General features: G+C 42.6%; 1 protein-coding gene across 1 annotated transcript in view; it reads left to right on the top strand.

Annotated features, from left to right (window-relative positions):
• Positions 1-19,229, top strand: part of GRB2 (growth factor receptor bound protein 2) — a 50,602-nt gene that overhangs the window by 28,911 nt on the left and 2,462 nt on the right. The window contains exons 3-5 of the mRNA XM_084492061.1: positions 10,216-10,313; positions 15,476-15,598; positions 17,887-18,055. Coding sequence (XP_084348187.1) covers positions 10,216-10,313; positions 15,476-15,598; positions 17,887-18,055 — 390 coding nt within the window. The remainder of the gene's footprint in view (positions 1-10,215; positions 10,314-15,475; positions 15,599-17,886; positions 18,056-19,229) is intronic.

Below are 19,229 nucleotides of genomic sequence, written 5' to 3'. Positions count from 1 at the left end.
TTTCCCACTGAAATTCAGTTGTTTCTTGGTATCTGTTTTGGGCAACCTTTCCATTTTTTCCTTCTGGAATTTTTGTATCAGACAGTTAAAGCACTGGTGTCTCTGTCTTCCCACCCAGTAGTCTGCTTGTGCAAGACGTGTGTTTTTTCCAGGTTTTCAATAAAGTACGTCAAGGCTGTAGTTTTCCTAATGTCATTGGGGGCATGTTGTTGTCACTTAAAACATCCAAGCACCCATGCATCCTTAAATACCAAGTCCAGTAGTCATTTTGTCACATTGACAGCCTGTTTTATTAGCAACCAGGGAGACCTGAGAGCTGGTATGGGAAGGGTTGTAAAAATATTTAGAAAACCACCATCTAGCTTAAGTAGCGATGCTTTGCTGTCACACTTGAAGGCTTTGAGTATCTTTCTGCAATATTGAGTATAATAATATTGTATCTATGAGCTGAATGATGAAATAGGACATGCTTATAATATTTGTGGCAGTGATTAGTTGAGTTGGGCTTATGTATGTGGAAGATAGAATTTAAAATGTTCTTGACAGTTTGAAGAAGTACATTTAAAAAAAAAGGAAGATGTATGGCAAGGATTAATGTACTGCCACATACGTGGGCAGAAATAATCAACTGCACCAACACAGGATGGGGAATAACAAGCAAGGTATCAGTTCCTCTGAAAATACCCCAAGCAATACAGTGGAAAACTGATTGAAATCAAGGTGAGGTCATGCTCTTAAGATAAGCAAAACTCACAATGAGATGTATAGATAAAGGAGTAACACTTCAACACACAGATTATTCCAGACAGTACATGTAAGGCGTTGGCCATAGAGCACTGCTGTCTAATTCAGAAGCTGCAAGACAACTGTAAAACTGCCCTCTAGTCCCACATCCTAAATTTCTGAGCCAAGACTGATAGTGTCTATCCAGGTTGTGCTCTTGTTCCCTCCTGCCCAGCTTTTCCAGCACTGAGGCAGAGTTGCCTTATGTGGTGTGATATTTTTGCAGCATGCAAAATGGGCTGAGCATTATCCAACTTGGATTGTCTGCAGGCATGTTCTGGGAAGGTTTGCGTTACCCAGCTGTTTGTAAGCTCTTCATCTTCTGCAGTGCATCCTTTTAGATTTTAACCTGTGATTACCTGTGTATCATAGCAACTCCGTTGTGTACAAACATTAGAATTGATGTAATAGAGCACCTCTTACAGGGATCGATTGCTAGATACTGCTCAAGAAATAATTAATCCCGTGTGGTTAAAAGTAGTCAGTAAATGCCTTGAGTTCGTGTGCTAGAAGGGCTTGATTAAGAGCACTGGTACAGATGGGGAGTGTTGGGCTTCGTGGTTTCTTGGACAATGAAGTATATCCAAGGTGATGGTACACGTACTCTGGAATAGAAAGCAAGGCTGTCTTCATCCCCACATTTCTCATCTTTCACTCTGGGTGGAGGAGTTTAGGGGATTTTATATCCTTAGAGAATTAGGGGTACCAAGGATGAGATAATTCAGGGCTGGTTTTAACTGTTGTAGTACACTGTTCTTCAGTGAAATGCGATCCTCTTCATGTCCTGTAATGGATGTTTCAGTCAGGTGACTGCTGTAGTGACTTCAATGCAATGCGTGGGACAAATTGCAAGGTTGGTCCTAGTTGTGTTGTGGGTATTTACAGAGGAATTGTTCCAGTTGCGGTTATAGGTGTTTCTGCTTCCTCAGAGATGGTGAGGAATAAATTCTGGTTGTGCATTTTGGCAACGGATACTAGGACAAAATAGGAGATGTGCAAATAGAAACTGTATGGTATACAGGTAGAATTGTTATGGAAAGCAAATGAATTTGACAAACTGAATCTAGTCTGACTCAGGACTGCTGTACAGATTTACTTTCTCAGGATACCTTTCAAACTCCCTGTATGTGACCTGCTGCATTGGTATGGCAAAGCCATGAAAGGGCAGGCACAGCTGGAAAGGCAAGCACGTTATGATTGCTTGTTCTTCGTTACCTTTTTCAGTTCTGGTTGATACTCACACCATCAGGTCACGAGTTACAGCAGAGCAGCGTGATTACTGAAGAGAAGTTGCGTAAATGTGAAATGTACGATTTCAATATGCCTGCAAACTACAAAAAGACCACTGCTGGTATTTCTGCAGCGAGTCTTTGTGAAGTTTGAAAGCAACTCCGCAACGCGCTCACTGGAATGCTTGATAGCTTTTTTTTATTATTATTTACTGGCAGAGTGACTTTTGACCTTCATCCCTCAGAGGTTGTGCCAAGATTTCTTACAAAAGCCTTATGATTTCATTAAAGGCCTGAAAAGTCGTAGTTGGTTGTACTTGTGTAAATAGTTGAGAGCCTACGATAACAGACGCGTTGTGTTCCTGGTATCCGTGCTGCTAAATTTGAAGGGATAGCTGGAAACAGCCCCTCTTTTAAGAGGGCCTGGCACTTAGAGCATTTGCATTAGCAGCAGATTCAGGAATAGAAACCAGGAGACCTTATTCTGGCCGCTACATAAAAGCAGTTTTCTTCTCAAAATTGAGAATTTATTTGGATGCTTAAGGCAATGTATATTCTGTTCTTTATGTACAGATGGCCATAAATGCATTTGGTTTATTCTGGGGGGCGGATTTTGAACATTTTGCAAATATAGCAGGATCTTACTCAGAACTCAAGGCTGTTTTCGTTCATCACTTAAGGAGAGGAGGATGCCCGAGCTCTCTAGGCTTCAGAGCACTGCCTGTTCTTCAGCTTGTGTGCCTCACTGGGGGTTCCTCTCCTGGGACCCTGCTTATAGCTAAATCAAGCAGTGCTCATCTGTTTACTTTTTCAATAAAATTCAATGAGGAAGGACGCTCACTTGCAAAGAGGTGACGGTCCCCACTGTACCTGGATAAGCTAATCCACATGGCACAACAGAAAACTGACAAAATGCTGCGTTCTTCAGTGCTTCCAAGTGAAGTGTGGCTTGAGTTTGAGATTAAGGAAGGATGTTTTTGTCTTCTGTTTCCGTGATAACATCCTGAGCACTACAGCTAGTTATAAAAGACTGCTGGTCCTGGTCTTTAGTCACTGTAAACTAACCCTTAGTCTGGTAGGGAAAAACAACACTCCCCTTCCTTTTTCCCAAACTGTTCCTGTGAATCCTATAGCATTCTGCTCTCTGCATGCACAAGCCAAGCTGTGCAGCCTAGGCTGCGATAACAATCTTTTTTTCTTTGTTTGCACTCCATTTTGATCAAGTACTGAAATGAGACACTGCATTCACTGCAATGTTGAAATGTTGATAGCTGAACAATAATCCTTGCATTAGGAAGTTTGTAAGAATTAGCGTTTACTGGAGCACCATAAAAATTACTGAACATAATAGGAATAGCACGTCTGAGAGTCCCTGCTGGTACTGAAACCTTTGGGGGTCCTCTGTAACTACTTCTAGCTCTATAAAGCTATTTCTATTTGGGTTGTAAAATCACCAGTGCTGTTTTTTCTGCAGGTTAGTGTTCTTTCTGTAGCAGAGGTTATGCATTAATCCGCTTCAAAATGCGGGATTTGTGGCATCTATAGCTTAACCTTTATACAAGTGGCGATAGTGAGAGGACTGATGGAAAGAGAAAATTCTGCAATCACCAAGGCTGGCATCTCCAGCCTTCACGAGCAATGTAGGCTGAATGGGTGAATTTGTGATGTTAGCTCTGTGTTTGTGCTAGTGGAAACTTCCTACACAGAAGGAAACGTGAGTGAAGATGCAAAGAGAACTATGGCAAAGTTCTTAGAGCAGTGATGATGCTTTCCAGGATCTCCTAGCTATTTTGGAGGTCACTACGATACACTTTAATTTTTCTTTTCTTCCATCTCTATGCCATATAATCCGAAGTTGAGCTACTGAGAAAGATTTGTTGTCTAGGTTGGTCTTTTTTTTTTTTTTTTTTTTTTTTAAATCTGCCTTCTATTATTAGGTGAGGAAAAAAAGTCTTTGTAATTGATGGAGGGATAGAAGGCTTTTGCCACAGGGGAAGTGGTGGCACAAGACTTGCAGGGCCTGAGAGGCAGGGTAAGTTTGTCTGTGCTGAGCTCTGTCCCGGAGGCTAGACGTGATTGTACCTCAGATAACTTAAAGGCGGCTATTGTGTTCTTGTGTTAGGTCCAAAAAATCCAGATGATTTTGAAGTGAAAGTTTGAATGCTAATTTCTAGCTGTGTTTCTGTCTTCAGACTTTGCTTTGTTGCCACATTCTGTCTTTACTGTGCTTGCCAGCCAGTGGTACTGGATTTCCTTGACCACTCCTCTTGTCTATCTCTTGTAGCTGGAGTTCTGTGTTGCGTGGAATTAAAATTGCACCTTGCCCTTATTTCATGCAGTTAAAATAAAAGTGCTGTAATATAACACAGCGACTTCTCCCCGTCAGTCCTTTATGAAAATTAGGGCTGTACTGGATTTACCTATAAAAGCTCATCTGGATGGAATGAGCCTGCAGAGATAGGTAGATGTGTGCAATAGACTGAAAGGAGAATGTTACTTACAGTTGGGAAGGAGACTTAGCTCCTAGAGTGGCTGTACCCCGTGACTTTGATTGTCATTTGTGGTTTGTAGTCCTTCAGCATTGCTTTTATGTCTTTCTTCCAGCTCTCCAGGTTCCTTCAAAAGGAATAGAAATAACTTCTTTCTGAAAAGAAGATGCCTAAAGACAGCACTGTGTAGCCCAGGCACTAGCTTTTGATTTGCACACTTGGAGATGTGCTCTCCGTGCTTCTTGGGTTCAGCTTGGCCTGCTGCGCTCTTTTTGTGCATTTCAAAGGATAAAGGTGGAAGAAGTGTTTCTATTAACACATTATCACATTAGATATTGCGAACTGCACACCTGATTTGGGTATTGTACTACAATACTTGGTAGCTGACTGCAGTTCAGGAACGAATCTTTCACTGGCCATTTTCTAGTTACACCTGCTCTGGCTGATAGGTGCTTTCACAGCTTCCTGGATCCACCTGGAGAGCAAATATTCAGTCTTACAGGAGTCACGTCCAAGCCTGATGCTTCAGGTTTTGATGTGAAAGATGTATATTTTCATTTTTAGGTGAGGTTATGATACGCAAGAAAAAGCCTAAAATATTTTCAGCAGTTGTTCTTGAGCTCCTCGTCACCTTCAGTTGCCTGATGCATCTCTTCGCGTCGAGTATTTGAAGTTGAAATGAGCTGCCATCCGTGTCGTGAGGAATAAACCAGGAAGATAAAGGCTCTGATTTGCCTTGGCCTGAGTCACAGTGCCATGTTCACAGGCGCAGTACCCAAGGTTTTCTGAACTTGCCGTTTCCTCAGTACGGCCGCCTCAGTGGTGGTGTGAGGCAGCCAGAGCAGGAGGCTACGGCTGCTCAGAGGAGGTTCTGCAGCATGGGCATGAGGCAGGGAGGAGGTGCAGTTTGCCAGGCAGTGTCTCGGGCTCTCTTACAACACTCTGAAGAGATGAATTTTAACACTGTGTGGTGCCATTGCAGTAGCTTTGGGGAAGGAAAAAGCCCTAGAGTAGACTGTTGAATTTACTCTGTTGAATCCAACTGTTTGAAGCCTTGCAGTGGTAGCTGCCTGCATGTGATGTGGCTGCTTTGTGTTCGTGCCTCTTTTCGTGGAGCAGAACAGGAGCTGTTTTCCTCTGAAAGGAGAAGCTGTGTTAAAGCACTTTGGAGTAGGGTGAGAGCTGCCAGTCCTGGAGCCTCCAGCACTGCTCGATGTCAGCGGGACTCAATAACTGACCTCCCAGCCACCATTCCACCCCGGGATGAGTAATTTCTGGGCTTAAACATTTCAATTGCAGCATTGCTGGCTTGGAATCATTTGTTTACTTTTTAAAATTTAATTCCTGCCCTAGCATGAAGTGTTGTGAGCACTTTCCTCGGATTCCTGAGACTCTGAGAGTGTTTGTAATATACTGCCTTGTTTTCTTTGTGGCGATGTCAGCGCAACTTCGTTCAGGAGGAAAACCACATTGGCAGCTAGCAGGCAGTTGTAGCTGAGAGCAGTTGTTACCTTCTGTTTCAGTTAGCGCAGCAAGAATCCCAAAACCTCGCAGTTCAGGGGAAGGAGCTGGGTTCAGCCAAAACTCAGAGCCCTCTGTGAACACGTTTCTTGGCTTTTGGCTCTCCAAAAGCCAGGCGTTCTGATGAATTTGGCTAAATTTGCAAACATGTAAATACGTTCAAGGCCTTATGTTTAGTTTTACGTTTGCATATGGGAGCCAGTCTGCTTGTCGTGTTCCTGTTTAGTCTCTGTGTGTTCCTGAGAGATGCTTGGCTTCGAGAGTATCAGGACTGGTGCAACAATTCATGAGGATGGAAAGGCCATGCTTAGAAATCTTCACCAGGTAGGGGGTCGAAAATGGCCGAGAATACTTTCTGCGAGCAGTTTCGGCCAAAACTTCGTGATGGCCTTGTTGTGCAGCTCTTGAGCAGTGCCATTTCGCCATTTCCATGGGAACAGATGGGCTCTCATTGATAAGAGATCTATTATCAAACCAGGAAACTGGCAGGCAGCAGTTGAGCCAATATTACTGTAAAACAGGGCTGACTGCAGACTGAGGCCATCACATGGCAGTATGTGTTCGAATGTAGTGGCTAAAAATATCCTTCCTTCTTCCTCCTCTCCGGCACAGATGCCCCAGTGTGAAAGGAGGAGTCGCTCTGTCGTAAGCCTGATTAGATCTGTAGCAGACGTGGGGACTGGCTGCAGAGGAATGCTTCATGGTTTGACCTGTATGCAGAGCAGCAATTTTTAACAGTTGATGAGATAAATGTGGGCTTTTTAGATATTTTTTTTGCAGACTCTGAAGGCTGTCTTGATTTGGAGCAGTAATCTTTGTTTCACTTTGTTGCTTAATTTATCTGCATTTATTTGCACTTTGGGAAATCTTCAAAGCAAAATTCAGTTATGTATTCAATATTTAAACTAAATACTGTAGCCTTGAAGTCTAGAAAAATCTTATGACAGTTCAAGTTAGGAATCTATATTTTTCTTTCAGGCATAGAACTGGTTTTTAGGTATTCAGTAAGAAATTGTAGTTGTGATTATCATCTGAAAATCTCTTGAAGGCCAGCTGGAGATACGGACTAGATGGACTGACTGGATGCTTGAAATGCTTTGCAGCAGAACGAGTTAATTACATGATGTCAGTTCTTTCATTTCAGTGGGTTTAAGGCTAAAAACAAAGAGAGCAATGTCAGATGTAAGTATCTAGGCTGGATTCCCCAGTGCAGAGATTTCCTCCTTGTTCTTGACTTACTTTTTATTTGTATTTCAGTAGTGGTTGGTAGTGGCACAACTTCTTGAAAGCCAAAATTTTATCTGACTGTTCTGTAGCTGTCACAGCAGTAGGTACCTAACTTGGTAGCAGCCACCAGAATTACTGCTCCGTGCACGTGACTGCAGAGCTGTCCTCAATTTAAGGTGCTTCAGTACAAGTCACTTTTGCTTGACTAAGCACTGGGAGCAGCTCCAGGGGTGCTTATTCGAGACGCTGTCAGAACAAATGATTTCGTAGACATCTGTATTGTGGAGGTGACCTCTCTTTAAACAAGACTTGAACTTGAATGTGGAGCTTTCCAAAGAAGACGGTAAATTCTGTTGCTCCAGGAAAGGAGCACACTGAAAAGCCTAGAAATGAGCAAACAAAGGTGCCTCCAGGGTGACTGTGTGTGTATAAGCTCTTTAGTACATAGCTGAACTATCCGTGTCCCATACTATCTGCCAGGGTGTGACTGGAGCTGTGACAACGGCTTGAAATGATCCTGGAAAGGACAAGCAGCTATGAAGATGCTTCAGTCCTGTATGAAGCAGAAAGAAGTCCTTGGGGCAAAGTGAGCCAGTGAAGTGGGGGGCTCTAGAGGATTCATTATCACAGCAGAAGCCCCCTGAACAGGTTGGACATGCACATGTGGAGGCAATTCACCTTACCCTGCCTTTCATCCAGCTGTTTTTTCCTGTTGCAGAGCTCAATGCATGCCTCAGCAGTGCTCCCTCACTGGCATCTGGCTTCAGGCCAGGCATTAATGAGTACCCCAAGCCCTCTGTGATTTGGCTCCTCCAAACCTATTAGCATATCTTCAGAGCAAGATAAAACTCATTAACATAATTTACATTAGGGCTTTAGAATTTCTGATAATTTTTGATTCCTACTGCCAAAAGCACAAATATGTGGTAATATCCTTCATATGAAGCATAAGCTTTTCTGTTGTTGTTTTTTTTGTTGTTGTTTTTTAATTTTTGAAAGATAGACTACCATATCCCCTAACTGCACTCCAGTGGTAGTGAAATGGGTTGGTACACAATCTGGTCAGAGGTTTGATCGGTGCTATCTCTGCTAAAGGAAAGGATTCTATTTGTGTAAGATGTTGCTTATTAGAAATATCATCAAAACGTGTCTTGTGCGTGTGTTATTTTGTACAGTGACTGTGGTGATAGCTTCAAGGACCTGTAATAACCAAAATTCCTGATCATACAAGCTCTGTGCCAAAATCTTTGTATGACTGAGCTGTTGATCAGGGTTCCAACCTCTGCCCTCCACCTTGATAGTCTCTATACAATTCACTTTTTTTACACAGCTGTTCTTAACCTCAGTGTTCCCTTTGTAGTGTGGCAGAGCTGCCTGCCGGTGTCATCTAGCTGTGCTTCAGATCCTGGAGCTGCATCGGTTTCTGCACAAAATGCTGTCTTGCAGTCAGTGCAGCAGTTGAGATGTGCAGTTTTCCTGCTTAAAGGCGAGTTAGCAGACATCAGCTGGTCTGTGTCAACTCCTCGTGTGCAAGCTTTTACCTCGGAGCCTGTAACAGAGCCACCCTTGAACTGCTCGTGACCTGTGGTCAGATTATCCTTGCTGAATGGCCGTAATGCTTGTAAATCAGTGGAAACCCAAAGCAGGGACTGCATAAAAGTTGGTCTGAATGTCTTTATCCATATAAAAAAGTTTAAGATGCCTTAGGTAGTAAAGTCCCTTCTTCAACCGAAGGTATCCTGAACTGGGTCATAAAAGTGAGTATCGTTGCTGACCTAAAGGTCAGAGGATGTGGCACTGCTGCTGTGCTCGGCGCCTCATGAAACCCCAGCACCAAAGGGACATCCCTGGAACTGTCAGCCCGATCAGTCGGGAGTTAAGGAGCAGGCAGGTAACTGCTACCCACTGTCACTCACGGTGGCATTTTGAATTCTGTTCTCCTTTTGCTTTAACAGATTCCATTTCAGTAGGTGATGAGGTTTTTCTCTTCAGATCCAGCAGTCAGCAGTGGGGCAGATTAGGGTGTTAATGTCACACATTTTTGAAAGGCAGCAAAAATTGATCTTCGGAGTTTAATTTTCTGAAGCACTTTTATCAGCTCTAAGCATTTTAAGGCCTGCACTTGCAAATTTTTGTCTGCTTTTCCTTTTTAATTTCCTCTTGTTGCCCTTCCAAAAAAGAAGCATAGCGAGATTGCAAAAATTGAAGTAATTGCTTAGGAGGATTTTTCTGCTGGGTATCTTCACTGTTTGTATGTAGTCTGTGATCTCTGGGGCTGCATTTGTGTTGACTTTCTCTTTACATTTCCTCATTGTCCCGCATTCTGGCAATGCTAATAATGTGACACTTTTGTGACTTGAGGCTATAAATTGTGTTTTTTTAACTCACATCTAGCTTTTTGGGGGCCACTGTTGCAAAGGGGAAAAAAAAAAATCAGCAAGCTGAGCAGGAACATAAGTGTTAGAAAAAAGAATTACTGGGGTGCTTAATTTTGAAAGGGGGTGGGCAGGATCTATGTGATTGTTACTTCCAAACCCAAATAAAATCTTTTTGGAGTGAGGTGGTTTTAAACTATAGAGTGGTTTTATTTGTGGAACCTCATCCTGCTTTGTTCCAGAGGCTATTTTCAGTTATTCTACCTGGCTTGTCAGTCGCACTGTACCATTTAGCAGGGATTCAATGAAAAATTAAAACATTTGTTTTGGAGTTGTGTGTTTTGAAGTACTGATTCATGTGAAAAAATGTGGTGTTCTGGCTGTTCTTTGTCTATTTTCAATTATTGGTCCAGCTTCTGGTTCTGAAAGCTCATGAGATGCAGTGGAGCAGGATGGCTGGCAGCTTGTTTTTATAGGTTTGCCTTACAAGAGCAGTCTTGGCAATAAGAACTGGAAGAATAAGGTAATATCTGCACCCATTTTGCTGTAACTTGAAATGCGGTGAGCTTATTATTTGTTTCCTTCCTTCAGGTTTTGAATGAAGAATGCGATCAGAATTGGTACAAGGCAGAACTCAATGGAAAAGACGGCTTCATTCCCAAGAACTACATAGAAATGAAACCACATCCGTAAGTAGAGCTTTGATAGGATCTCTTGATCTTTCCACGTGCTTCCCTTCAAACAAGGTGGTTTGCTGCTGAGCACTTGGCAGATTGTTCCTTACCCAGATCTACCAAACCATATGGCTAGATAAAAGATGGCCACTGAGTTGTATCTCTGGCTGTAGCCTACAGTGTTCACAGGAACTTATTTCACAGCTAGCTATGGAGCAGGACATTTGGAAGCTTTGCTAGTGCATTCTCTGGTATTTTGCTGTAGGGTCAGACTGACTGACCTTGGGGGTTGCAGGCTTAAACCAGCAGAAAACTGTTCAGTAGAAAGTTGTTACCCAGAGTCCCAGGAAAAAGTGTGACTGTGTTCTTGTGATGAACTCTTTTATCTGCTACACAAAGTAAAGTAAAGTGAAAGTTGCAGCATTCACAGCTTACCGAAAATTTAACTCCAAATGCCCTTAAACATTTTTTCTGGTATGTTTGTTGCATTCTGGGTACTGAATCAAAGGATAATTTAGGTTGGACAGAAGCTTCTGAAGGACTGTACCCCAAAAAAAGAGAGGGGGCTGCTTTAGTGCAGCCAAGTGAGAAGTGAAGCAAAGTGTACAAGAAAATTATGAAGTTTTTTAAAGCCTAGTTTAGTTTATCTTGATCTGCTAGTCCAGTGGGGATCAGAAATGCATATTGTGATTTCTCCTTCATTGATCTGAGTCGTTGTGCATCTTCTAATAACAATTTTGGAAGCATTTGAGTTATACTGTGGTCTGATGTTGACATTGTTTGTTCTTTAATCATCCATGTGTTTTTGTTTGAGTGGGATAGAGCTGTCAGGTTTTTTTCTTACTGATAACAAAGGGGAATGAACAACATCCAAGCCTACAAGTGAATGAGTTTGGTGGTTTTAAAGCATAGTTAGTTTGACCTTTTTTGAAGATGTTTAAACTGCTGATGGCAATGGGATGGCGGTAGCTCCATGTGTAGCACGTAGCAATGCTGGGGAGTGTATTAACAGGCCTGGGAAATCACACAAAAGTTCATGCAGCATGGTGTTTGCTTAGTGGTAATGCAGAGCTCTTTAAGTAGTCCAGCCTGTCCTACAAAAAGCAAACATCAGGCAGCTGACCAGGTGTGAGAAAGAGACCGTTCCTTTTCTCAGACTGGTATCAGTGTTGTGGGAAGGTGCCATGAGAGCTGCTCAAGAGGATTTGGAAAGAAAGCATCTGAAAAAGCCTTTAAAGGTTAATTCTGTCAGAGGATCTGAGACTCAAATCCTCCAGCTTCATAGTTTGTTGTAAAGAGTGTTCTATCTTGCTTGTATTTTGCAAATCTTCCCGTTTGCTTTGTAACTATGAGCAGACAAAGCTGAGAGGGAAACGTGGCACATCTCAGTCATCGTCTGAGTCACCTGGGTTCTGAAGGGTTAATCCAAATCGCATATCAATTCACAAAGCAAAGAAGTAAGTAGACAGCAGCATGATACTCAGAAGAGCTGCAGGAAGCTCTGGGCAGGGAGGCTTCCTGTGAAGGCACAGCTGTGCAGTTTGGGGTAGGGCTACCTTTCTGCTTTTAAGGGGGCAGGGAAGGAATTTGCCATCTATGAAATGATCTGGATCAGACTTGTGTTATGTGTGTCCAAGTGTGCGTGTTCATAATCAGCTGTTCTTTAAGGTATTGCTGAAGTCTTACTTTGCAGTTTATGTGGAAGAAATGAGCCAAACTAAATGGTTGCACTCAGTGAAGCCAAAAGAATTGTCAAGCTGCTGATTGAAAGGAGTCTGAACGCAGCGTGAGCTTCGCGTTGTACCAACTGGTGCATCGCCCTCTGTGCAGCATCAGCAGTAACGTCTGCGCTTGGTTCTGTAGTGCTGACTGGATGAGTTTCATCTGTATTACAGAGCTAGCTGGAGAGGAGTGGTAGTGTTATCAAGCTTAGCCATTTACTGGGGAAGCTATGAGAATGTCAGTTTCTTTGGCCTAGTTCTTTTGGGCACACTGATTTTTATTATTTTTTTTCAGTCATTCTTCAGGAAAGATTCATATGTGCAGAATACTTCTGATGTTTTATAACTATGTTCTTAAATGGACAGTAGTTCCTCAACATAACTTTGATCTATGGGGTTTTCTTTCTCTTCATCTTTTTTTTATGAAGTCAAGCTCCTGTTGCTCTATGAATGGCTAAACTGGCAATGAAATGAGAAAGCTGCTTTGATTAAAAATCTTCCTATTTAAATTAAAATGGCTTGGAAACAGCTGGCAGAAAACTTTAAGAATTGTATATCATTGTTTTGGAAGTATTACTTTCATTAATCAACTTGTACACTTCAACTTTCTAATGAGTCAGTAAAATTGAGGAGAAAACAAGGATAAACTTGTGAGGCTTCAAGAAGGATGACAGAAGTTCTTCTGAGCTCTTCAGGTTTCTTTCTATTTTTCAGAGATGAGTGACTTTTTTATTTATTTTTTTTAAGCTGAGGCTTTCATTTGCAAGTCACGTGTAATTGAGAATTATTTGAGAACCAAACAGAATTAAAACACATTGTGAACAAGAACTGTGTCAGGATATCTGAAGTCGTAACAGAACGCTTGCTTTATGTAGCATTTGGCAGAGGTGAATTTAAGGGCTTATCTCTGACAACTGTGCCAACAGCCCAGAAAACAAAATGCTACCTTGGAATTCTGAAGGAGTTTCGTGTAATGGTTTCTCTTGGTTGATTTTGGAGGCAGCACAGTACTGTGTGGGACAGGTAGGTGTTCATTCTTCTGGCTCTGCCACTGCCTCAGGTACTGAGAAGAAGCACAATTGCTAGCCCATGGAGAAAGTACTAAATGCAGGACTTCTTTGTCACTAGACGTAGGCTGGTTGTGGGAGAAAGCTTTTATTTTCCAGGGGGTACAGGGAGTAAAAAGTGCAAAATAAGACCTGCCAGCAAGTTTGTAAACAGGGCGCATCATTTCCAGTGCCAACATAGTTTACATAACAGAGCTGCGTAGCTAAGAGGTCTGTACAGTCCCCTTACAAGGGAGATGGCCTGGAGTGATTTGATCTAATGCTGCATGTAGTAAAAGTACCTTTGTGGTGTCATCATGTTAGATATAATATGGGGCATGGTTTTGTGTAGCCTCCTGTGGGGAGCAGATGCTGAAGACAGCTAGTGAGAGGAGCTAGGGCTGCCAGTAGCTGAGAGGCTGGTAATCAGGTAATCAGGTCCTCCTTTACCTCTGGGGACTGCTGCTTAGAGAGGAGACTTTGTGGTCTCCTGAAAGCTTCAGCCTTTCTCAGGAAAGGCTCAATTTCAGTGAGGGTTTTGCAACTTCTCTTTGTTGTACCAAAAACTTCATTGTGGAAAGGAAACCTTTTGCATGGAGCTTCTGTTCTTAAACGCTCCCCTCTATGGGCAGTCATCTGCGTGGTTAAAGGCTGTGGTAAGAGCTTCTATCTGGTGTGATCTGTTACTCGGAATTGCCAGCTGTGCTTCTTGGTTGTGCACACAGCTCAGCTCTTCCCACACTGCGTGACCTACTGCTCAGCCTTGTTTGCCTTTAGTCTTGGATTAGGCTGGAAGTGCAAATGTGAATGTAGGTAAGGATCCTTGTGACCAGGTCAGTGCTATGGTACAGCTGCTTGATGCAGGTTCAGTCTTAGTGCCACAGAGGTGAGCAGCCTCGTGCCTTTGACTTCTGTGCAGCTGCCAAGAAGTTGAGATGCGGCTTTCACGTGCAGCTATTTCATGGGACTGCTTATGTGAAAGCTGCTAGGTTGTCCTGACTACAGAAGAAAGCAAGAAAAAGAGGCTGCTGAAACAAGCCTTGTCAGCACCTTTCCTACCTTTCCTAGAACTGATTTGCATGCCCAGCTCAGCAATCATCCACAAAGAAGCAGAGGGAACTTGAGGGAACTTCTCTCACTTTGTCTGCATATAACTCCACTCCTGGCACCTGCTTGAGCTCTGCCGTACAGAACCTGTCCTAGATGGCAGTGCCCTGGGATGCTGATCACTAGGGTCAGAAAGGTTGGGCTCCGTGCTGCGGGAATAACCAGCTGCTGAATGAAGCTACTCGTTCTCTCTGGCAAGTAATGATGTCTTTCCACCAGATCTAAAAGGCTAGAAATTGTTTTTTGATATAAAATGCACTTTCCATTTGTGCAGGATGGGTCAGTCCATAGACAGGATCTTGTTTCTACAGCTGTGATGTTTCTGAAGAAACCTGTGAGTGAACTCCCAGTGTTTCCCTTGCGTTGTGCAAATATTACATAGATATATTTTTAAGGTTCCTACCTGCTAAAATAGCGATGTTTCTGTGCTTAATCCCTACGTGTTCTGCTTTGTCTGCTTGGCAAATTGTGACTAGGGCAGGGGTGGCTTCTCCTTGGGGGGCGTAAGTAGTGAAGGGGTGTGTAACTACTCACTGATTATCTTGGGGCAGCAATAGTGAAATAAATTGTGATGTCACAGAGAAGTTCAGTGCTGACTAGCCACCAGTGCGTGGGCTCCTTTGTAATCCCTGACCTGATGGTATCATACAGTTTAGGCAATTAAATGTTTGCATGTTTGTATGGAGACATGAGACTTTAGCCCTTAGTGACAGAGGAAGAGTTAAGAGTCGAGTTTCTTGCTTGAGCTAGGAATCTGTTTGTCCTTAGGTTACAAGACCTGATTGCTAAGATACCAGTGCAGACCGTAACAGATATTTTAACTGTGTCCCAGGTTGTAGCTAGTTCCCATGGCAGTCTTTTTAGCCTCACCAAGTAGGACTTCGTAAAGCAGCTGTGTACATTAGGTTCTTGTGGTTATATGTATGTATGCTAAATATCATCTATGTCTAAAGGGTAGAGTAGGGTGCAAAACTGTGAATAACACATGAAATTTTGAGCAGTTGGGTTATTTCCCCCTTCTGAAAATAAATCCTGTAACTTGAGGGTTTCACACTTACCACATCTCTGCTTTGCTAAGTTGGGTGAAATAGGGCGATTGCAAGCGCATCATGGTAGCTTCGCTGCCAGGACGAAACATTCTGAAAATGGTTCAGTAGCCTGTAGTAGGGTGGCAACGAGGTAGGTGTAGCTTAAGTACTTCTGTAAGGAATCACTTCACCTCCGTGTGAATATCTGTGTCAGGTTTGCACATGAAATGTTTGGAGTTCTTAACTTCCTCTGTTTTCTTTTCCTCGCTCCACAGGTGGTTTTTTGGAAAGATTCCCCGAGCAAAGGCTGAAGAGATGTTAGGCAAACAGAGACATGATGGTGCCTTCCTCATCAGGGAGAGTGAGAGCGCTCCTGGGGACTTCTCTCTCTCAGTCAAGTAAGTAATGCCCAGAAGCACTTGTGTGGCAATCACGACACCTAATGCCAGTTCTCAATCACGGATAAAGGACGGGTGATTGCTAGTGCTGATGGGCAGGAATAATTTTCCAGATGCCTTATAGCACACCTGTTCTTCCAGTGATACAAATTTTCTTACTCCATCTTCTGTCTTTGTGCGGTACACTTGCAAATGTTTTTTGTGGCCACTTGGCACCTACTTTAGGGATAGTCATGTTCTCTAGCGCTAGGTCATGATGCTATGAAAGGAGAGGCCTCTTCCATCTCTCAGTGGTTTATTTCACCTTCATAGAGAATCTCTCTAGTAACAAAAAAAAAAAAAAAAGAGGAACATTAAGGAGGAACAGTTCACATCCTTGAGCAACCTTTCTATAAGCACTGGCTCTTAACCAGCAGGAGTTCCTGAAAGGTAGCACGGTATAATGTGAGCCATGTCTAAGTATTTCACGCATCTGAAGTCTCTGTAAAATAGAGGTATTAAAAACTTTTGAAAGGGCTTGGGATGTAATTGAACATAAGGAGAGGGGAACTCTCTCTTTAGCAGCTTATTTTTCCCTTTTTCTTTATTTTTTCCCCCTCCTGTACCAGAAATTAACAAGATTTTCTATCTATCTTGATGGATTTAGATCATTCATGCAAGATTCCTAGTTTGCTGTATTTTCTGGGGCTATCAGTGATCTGTCTTAGCAGATTATTTTTTCTAGTCGTCTCTGGTCTGTAACCAAGTGTTTGTCATCCTGCACAGCAGCACCAAGTCATGCCAACAAACTGAATTAAGCAACTGATTTTAGAGTTGTTTATATTTCTGTTGGATACAATAATCTGAGTTGGAATACTAGATATGAATGGAAGCTTCATTCCAGACATTGCATTCCTTTATGAAACCTAAGGTTGTAACAGCATAGCGCTGCCTGCCTGTTCAGTGTTGCCACCTGGTGGTAATACCTCAATTGCTTTTTTCTGTTTTATTTCGAAAAACTTTTTTTTTTCCCTTCCCTGAATGGTGAGCTGCAGCATTTGAAGTGGTGAGAAGCTCTCAGGTTGAGGAAGGGGAGCAGAGGCAGTACCCATGAATTGTTTTGTGTGAGCTTTGTCACCAAGACAGTATCTACGCTTTCAGCCACAGTATAGGAGCTCTTCATGCCAAGTGGGGAATTCTTGCCTCCTGTTTTTAGTGTTTAGACTAAAAAAAAAAAAATACTGGTGTGCTGTTCATCTGGAAAATTCTGACACTCCCTCTTTGGAGTTACTCTTTATTTAGGATAAAATTGTTGGCGAAGTAGCTTCAACTGAATGTCATCATTTGTCAGAAAAAAGTTGTTAAAGCACAACTGAAGTTGCTGCACTACTTGTGAGCATCACCTTGTAAGGGTTTTTGTGCTTTTTTTTTTTTTTTTTGAAAGAGTGGAGAAATCTGTTTTGCAAGATGTCCTTTTGCTTAAGTCCAGACCATCTGCCAGAAGAGATGATCCTACCCCCCTTGCTACAGCAGTTCTTTTCCCAGCATCTCACCTTTGATGGGACTGGTGCCTGTGTCCTGCATCATCACACAGGCACAGTGGTACTGTGTGAGGGAAGGGCTGAGGCTGGGAGAAGTGCAGCAGCTTAGCAAGAGGTAGCACGAGCTTGAAATGGCTTTGAGTCAGTTGTGAAATTGCTGTGGCTGAAGAACTAAACTGAAGCACGTGTTCAACTTCTAGTCCACATTCAAATGCAAGATTCAGAAGGTGCTGTGGTGCAGCTTCTTCAACGTGACCTTGCGTTTGTAAAAGTCCATTGCACGTGTCCTAGGTATCCTGTGCACTGTCTTCAGCGACACAGGTGACTGCATACAAGCATCCAAAAGTACACGTACCGGATGGCAGCTATGTGGTAACGCAGTGTAAAAAAGCTGAAATGACTGCACATGCTGTTGGAGAAGGAGTGTTGTGACACCAGAAGGCCTCAAACTTCTGCAACTTCAGAGTGGTTGGAAAAGGTGGTTTTAAACTGAAGACCTACTATAAGAAGAGTGCATCTGAAACTTGCAGGATTTTTTAAAATTTCAGTGTTTGAATTCTTTCTGTGATCACTGATTTCTGTAAGATGCAACTGATGAATGGTTTTCAAACATTTTTACAACAATGAACTGGTACTTGTAATATCAGTGCCACCAACAGTTTTTACTGTGCCCCGAACAACCTTTTTGTACCCAACTCTTCACGCTCATGATCCCAGCAGAATGCTCAGTGACTAATAATGTGTTTTTTTTCTTTTATTCCTTCCCAGGTTTGGAAACGATGTGCAGCACTTCAAGGTGCTTAGAGATGGGGCTGGCAAGTATTTCCTCTGGGTGGTGAAGTTCAATTCTTTGAACGAGCTGGTAGATTATCACAGATCCACATCTGTCTCCAGGAACCAGCAAATATTTCTACGGGACATTGAACAGGTGCCACAGGTAAGACAAGTGTCCTCATAGAGCATATTTTTTAGGCTATTGCAACCACAGTCTGAAGTGGGATTACATCTCAGAGTAAACGAACAGGGATGGAGAAAAGCTGACTTAATTTTTTTCTGTTGAAGTGTAGTGTTGTATCTTGTTGCCAGAATTATACTGGAAGATTAGCTGGATGTTTGTGCAAAGCCTACCTGCTAACTCCTAGTCTCTCCTTCAGTCCTGGCAAAGTGTTGTTGCTGCTTGGACACTCGGCTTCTGTTAATGGTTATGGTTACTGTTGAAGTAAGGTCATCTGATTCCTGTGAATTAAGAATGGGTTTACTGCTGGTTTAGGGCACAGTAAGAAAGGACAGTTCTGTTTGTACTGGGTCACAGCCACAACTGCACCTTGGTAGCAGTGAAGTACTTTGTTGAAGAGGTAGCTACAGGTGGTGGCATATGGAACATCTCTAGCCTGCTGTTTTGAATCCAGCCAGCGTAAAGAGGAACCAAAACCTCCTGCTACGTGTCAGTAGAGCAGCTTGTGTGTATGTAGCTCTTTTTTGTTCCATTTCCCAGGGCCGTCCAAATGTTACGTTAGATATAACTGGATCTTTTGTCAATTCTGGATAAATCCATTTGCCTGTATCTGCAGCATTAGCTTGAAGAAGCCAGAACCTCGCACTTCTCTGGGTGCCCTGGGCAGCCTTTGCCAGAGTTCATCTGAACACACAGCTCTGCACAGTTGGGTCAGTGATGAGCAGAGGATGAGAAGAGCTGGCTGAGAATTACAAGCATGAAGATACCTTGTTAGACTCCCAGTTTTAAGAATCCAAATGCATTTTTAAATTAACCCCTAGGTTTTCCATAACAATGGAGACATTTGCTGACCAAACACAATGCTTTGTGGCAAAACTGATATTGGAGGGGTTTAAGGAAAATGTGTAAAATGCCAGTACCCAGCTTTGAGGGGGAACTTTGTGTATTTCAGTGGTTAGGTAGGTTATTAATACTCATGTTGTTGGTTGTTGTAAACAGGACAAATAAGTAAAAAGGCCATTGTAGTACAGTACAGATTTATGGTAAGTAGTGAACACTGGAAAACAACTACCAGAACATCTGAGACATCTGCTGTTTTTATTTCAGGGTTTTCACAGAAAATTGACCTTTTTTCTAAGGTCTCCTATAGATCATG

Source organism: Aythya ferina, assembly GCF_964211825.1.
Source record: "Aythya ferina genome assembly, chromosome: 18".
NCBI classification, from domain to species: Eukaryota; Metazoa; Chordata; class Aves; order Anseriformes; family Anatidae; genus Aythya; species Aythya ferina.
Note: the sequence above shows the minus strand (reverse complement) of the source record. Positions and strands in the feature narration are given on the sequence as shown.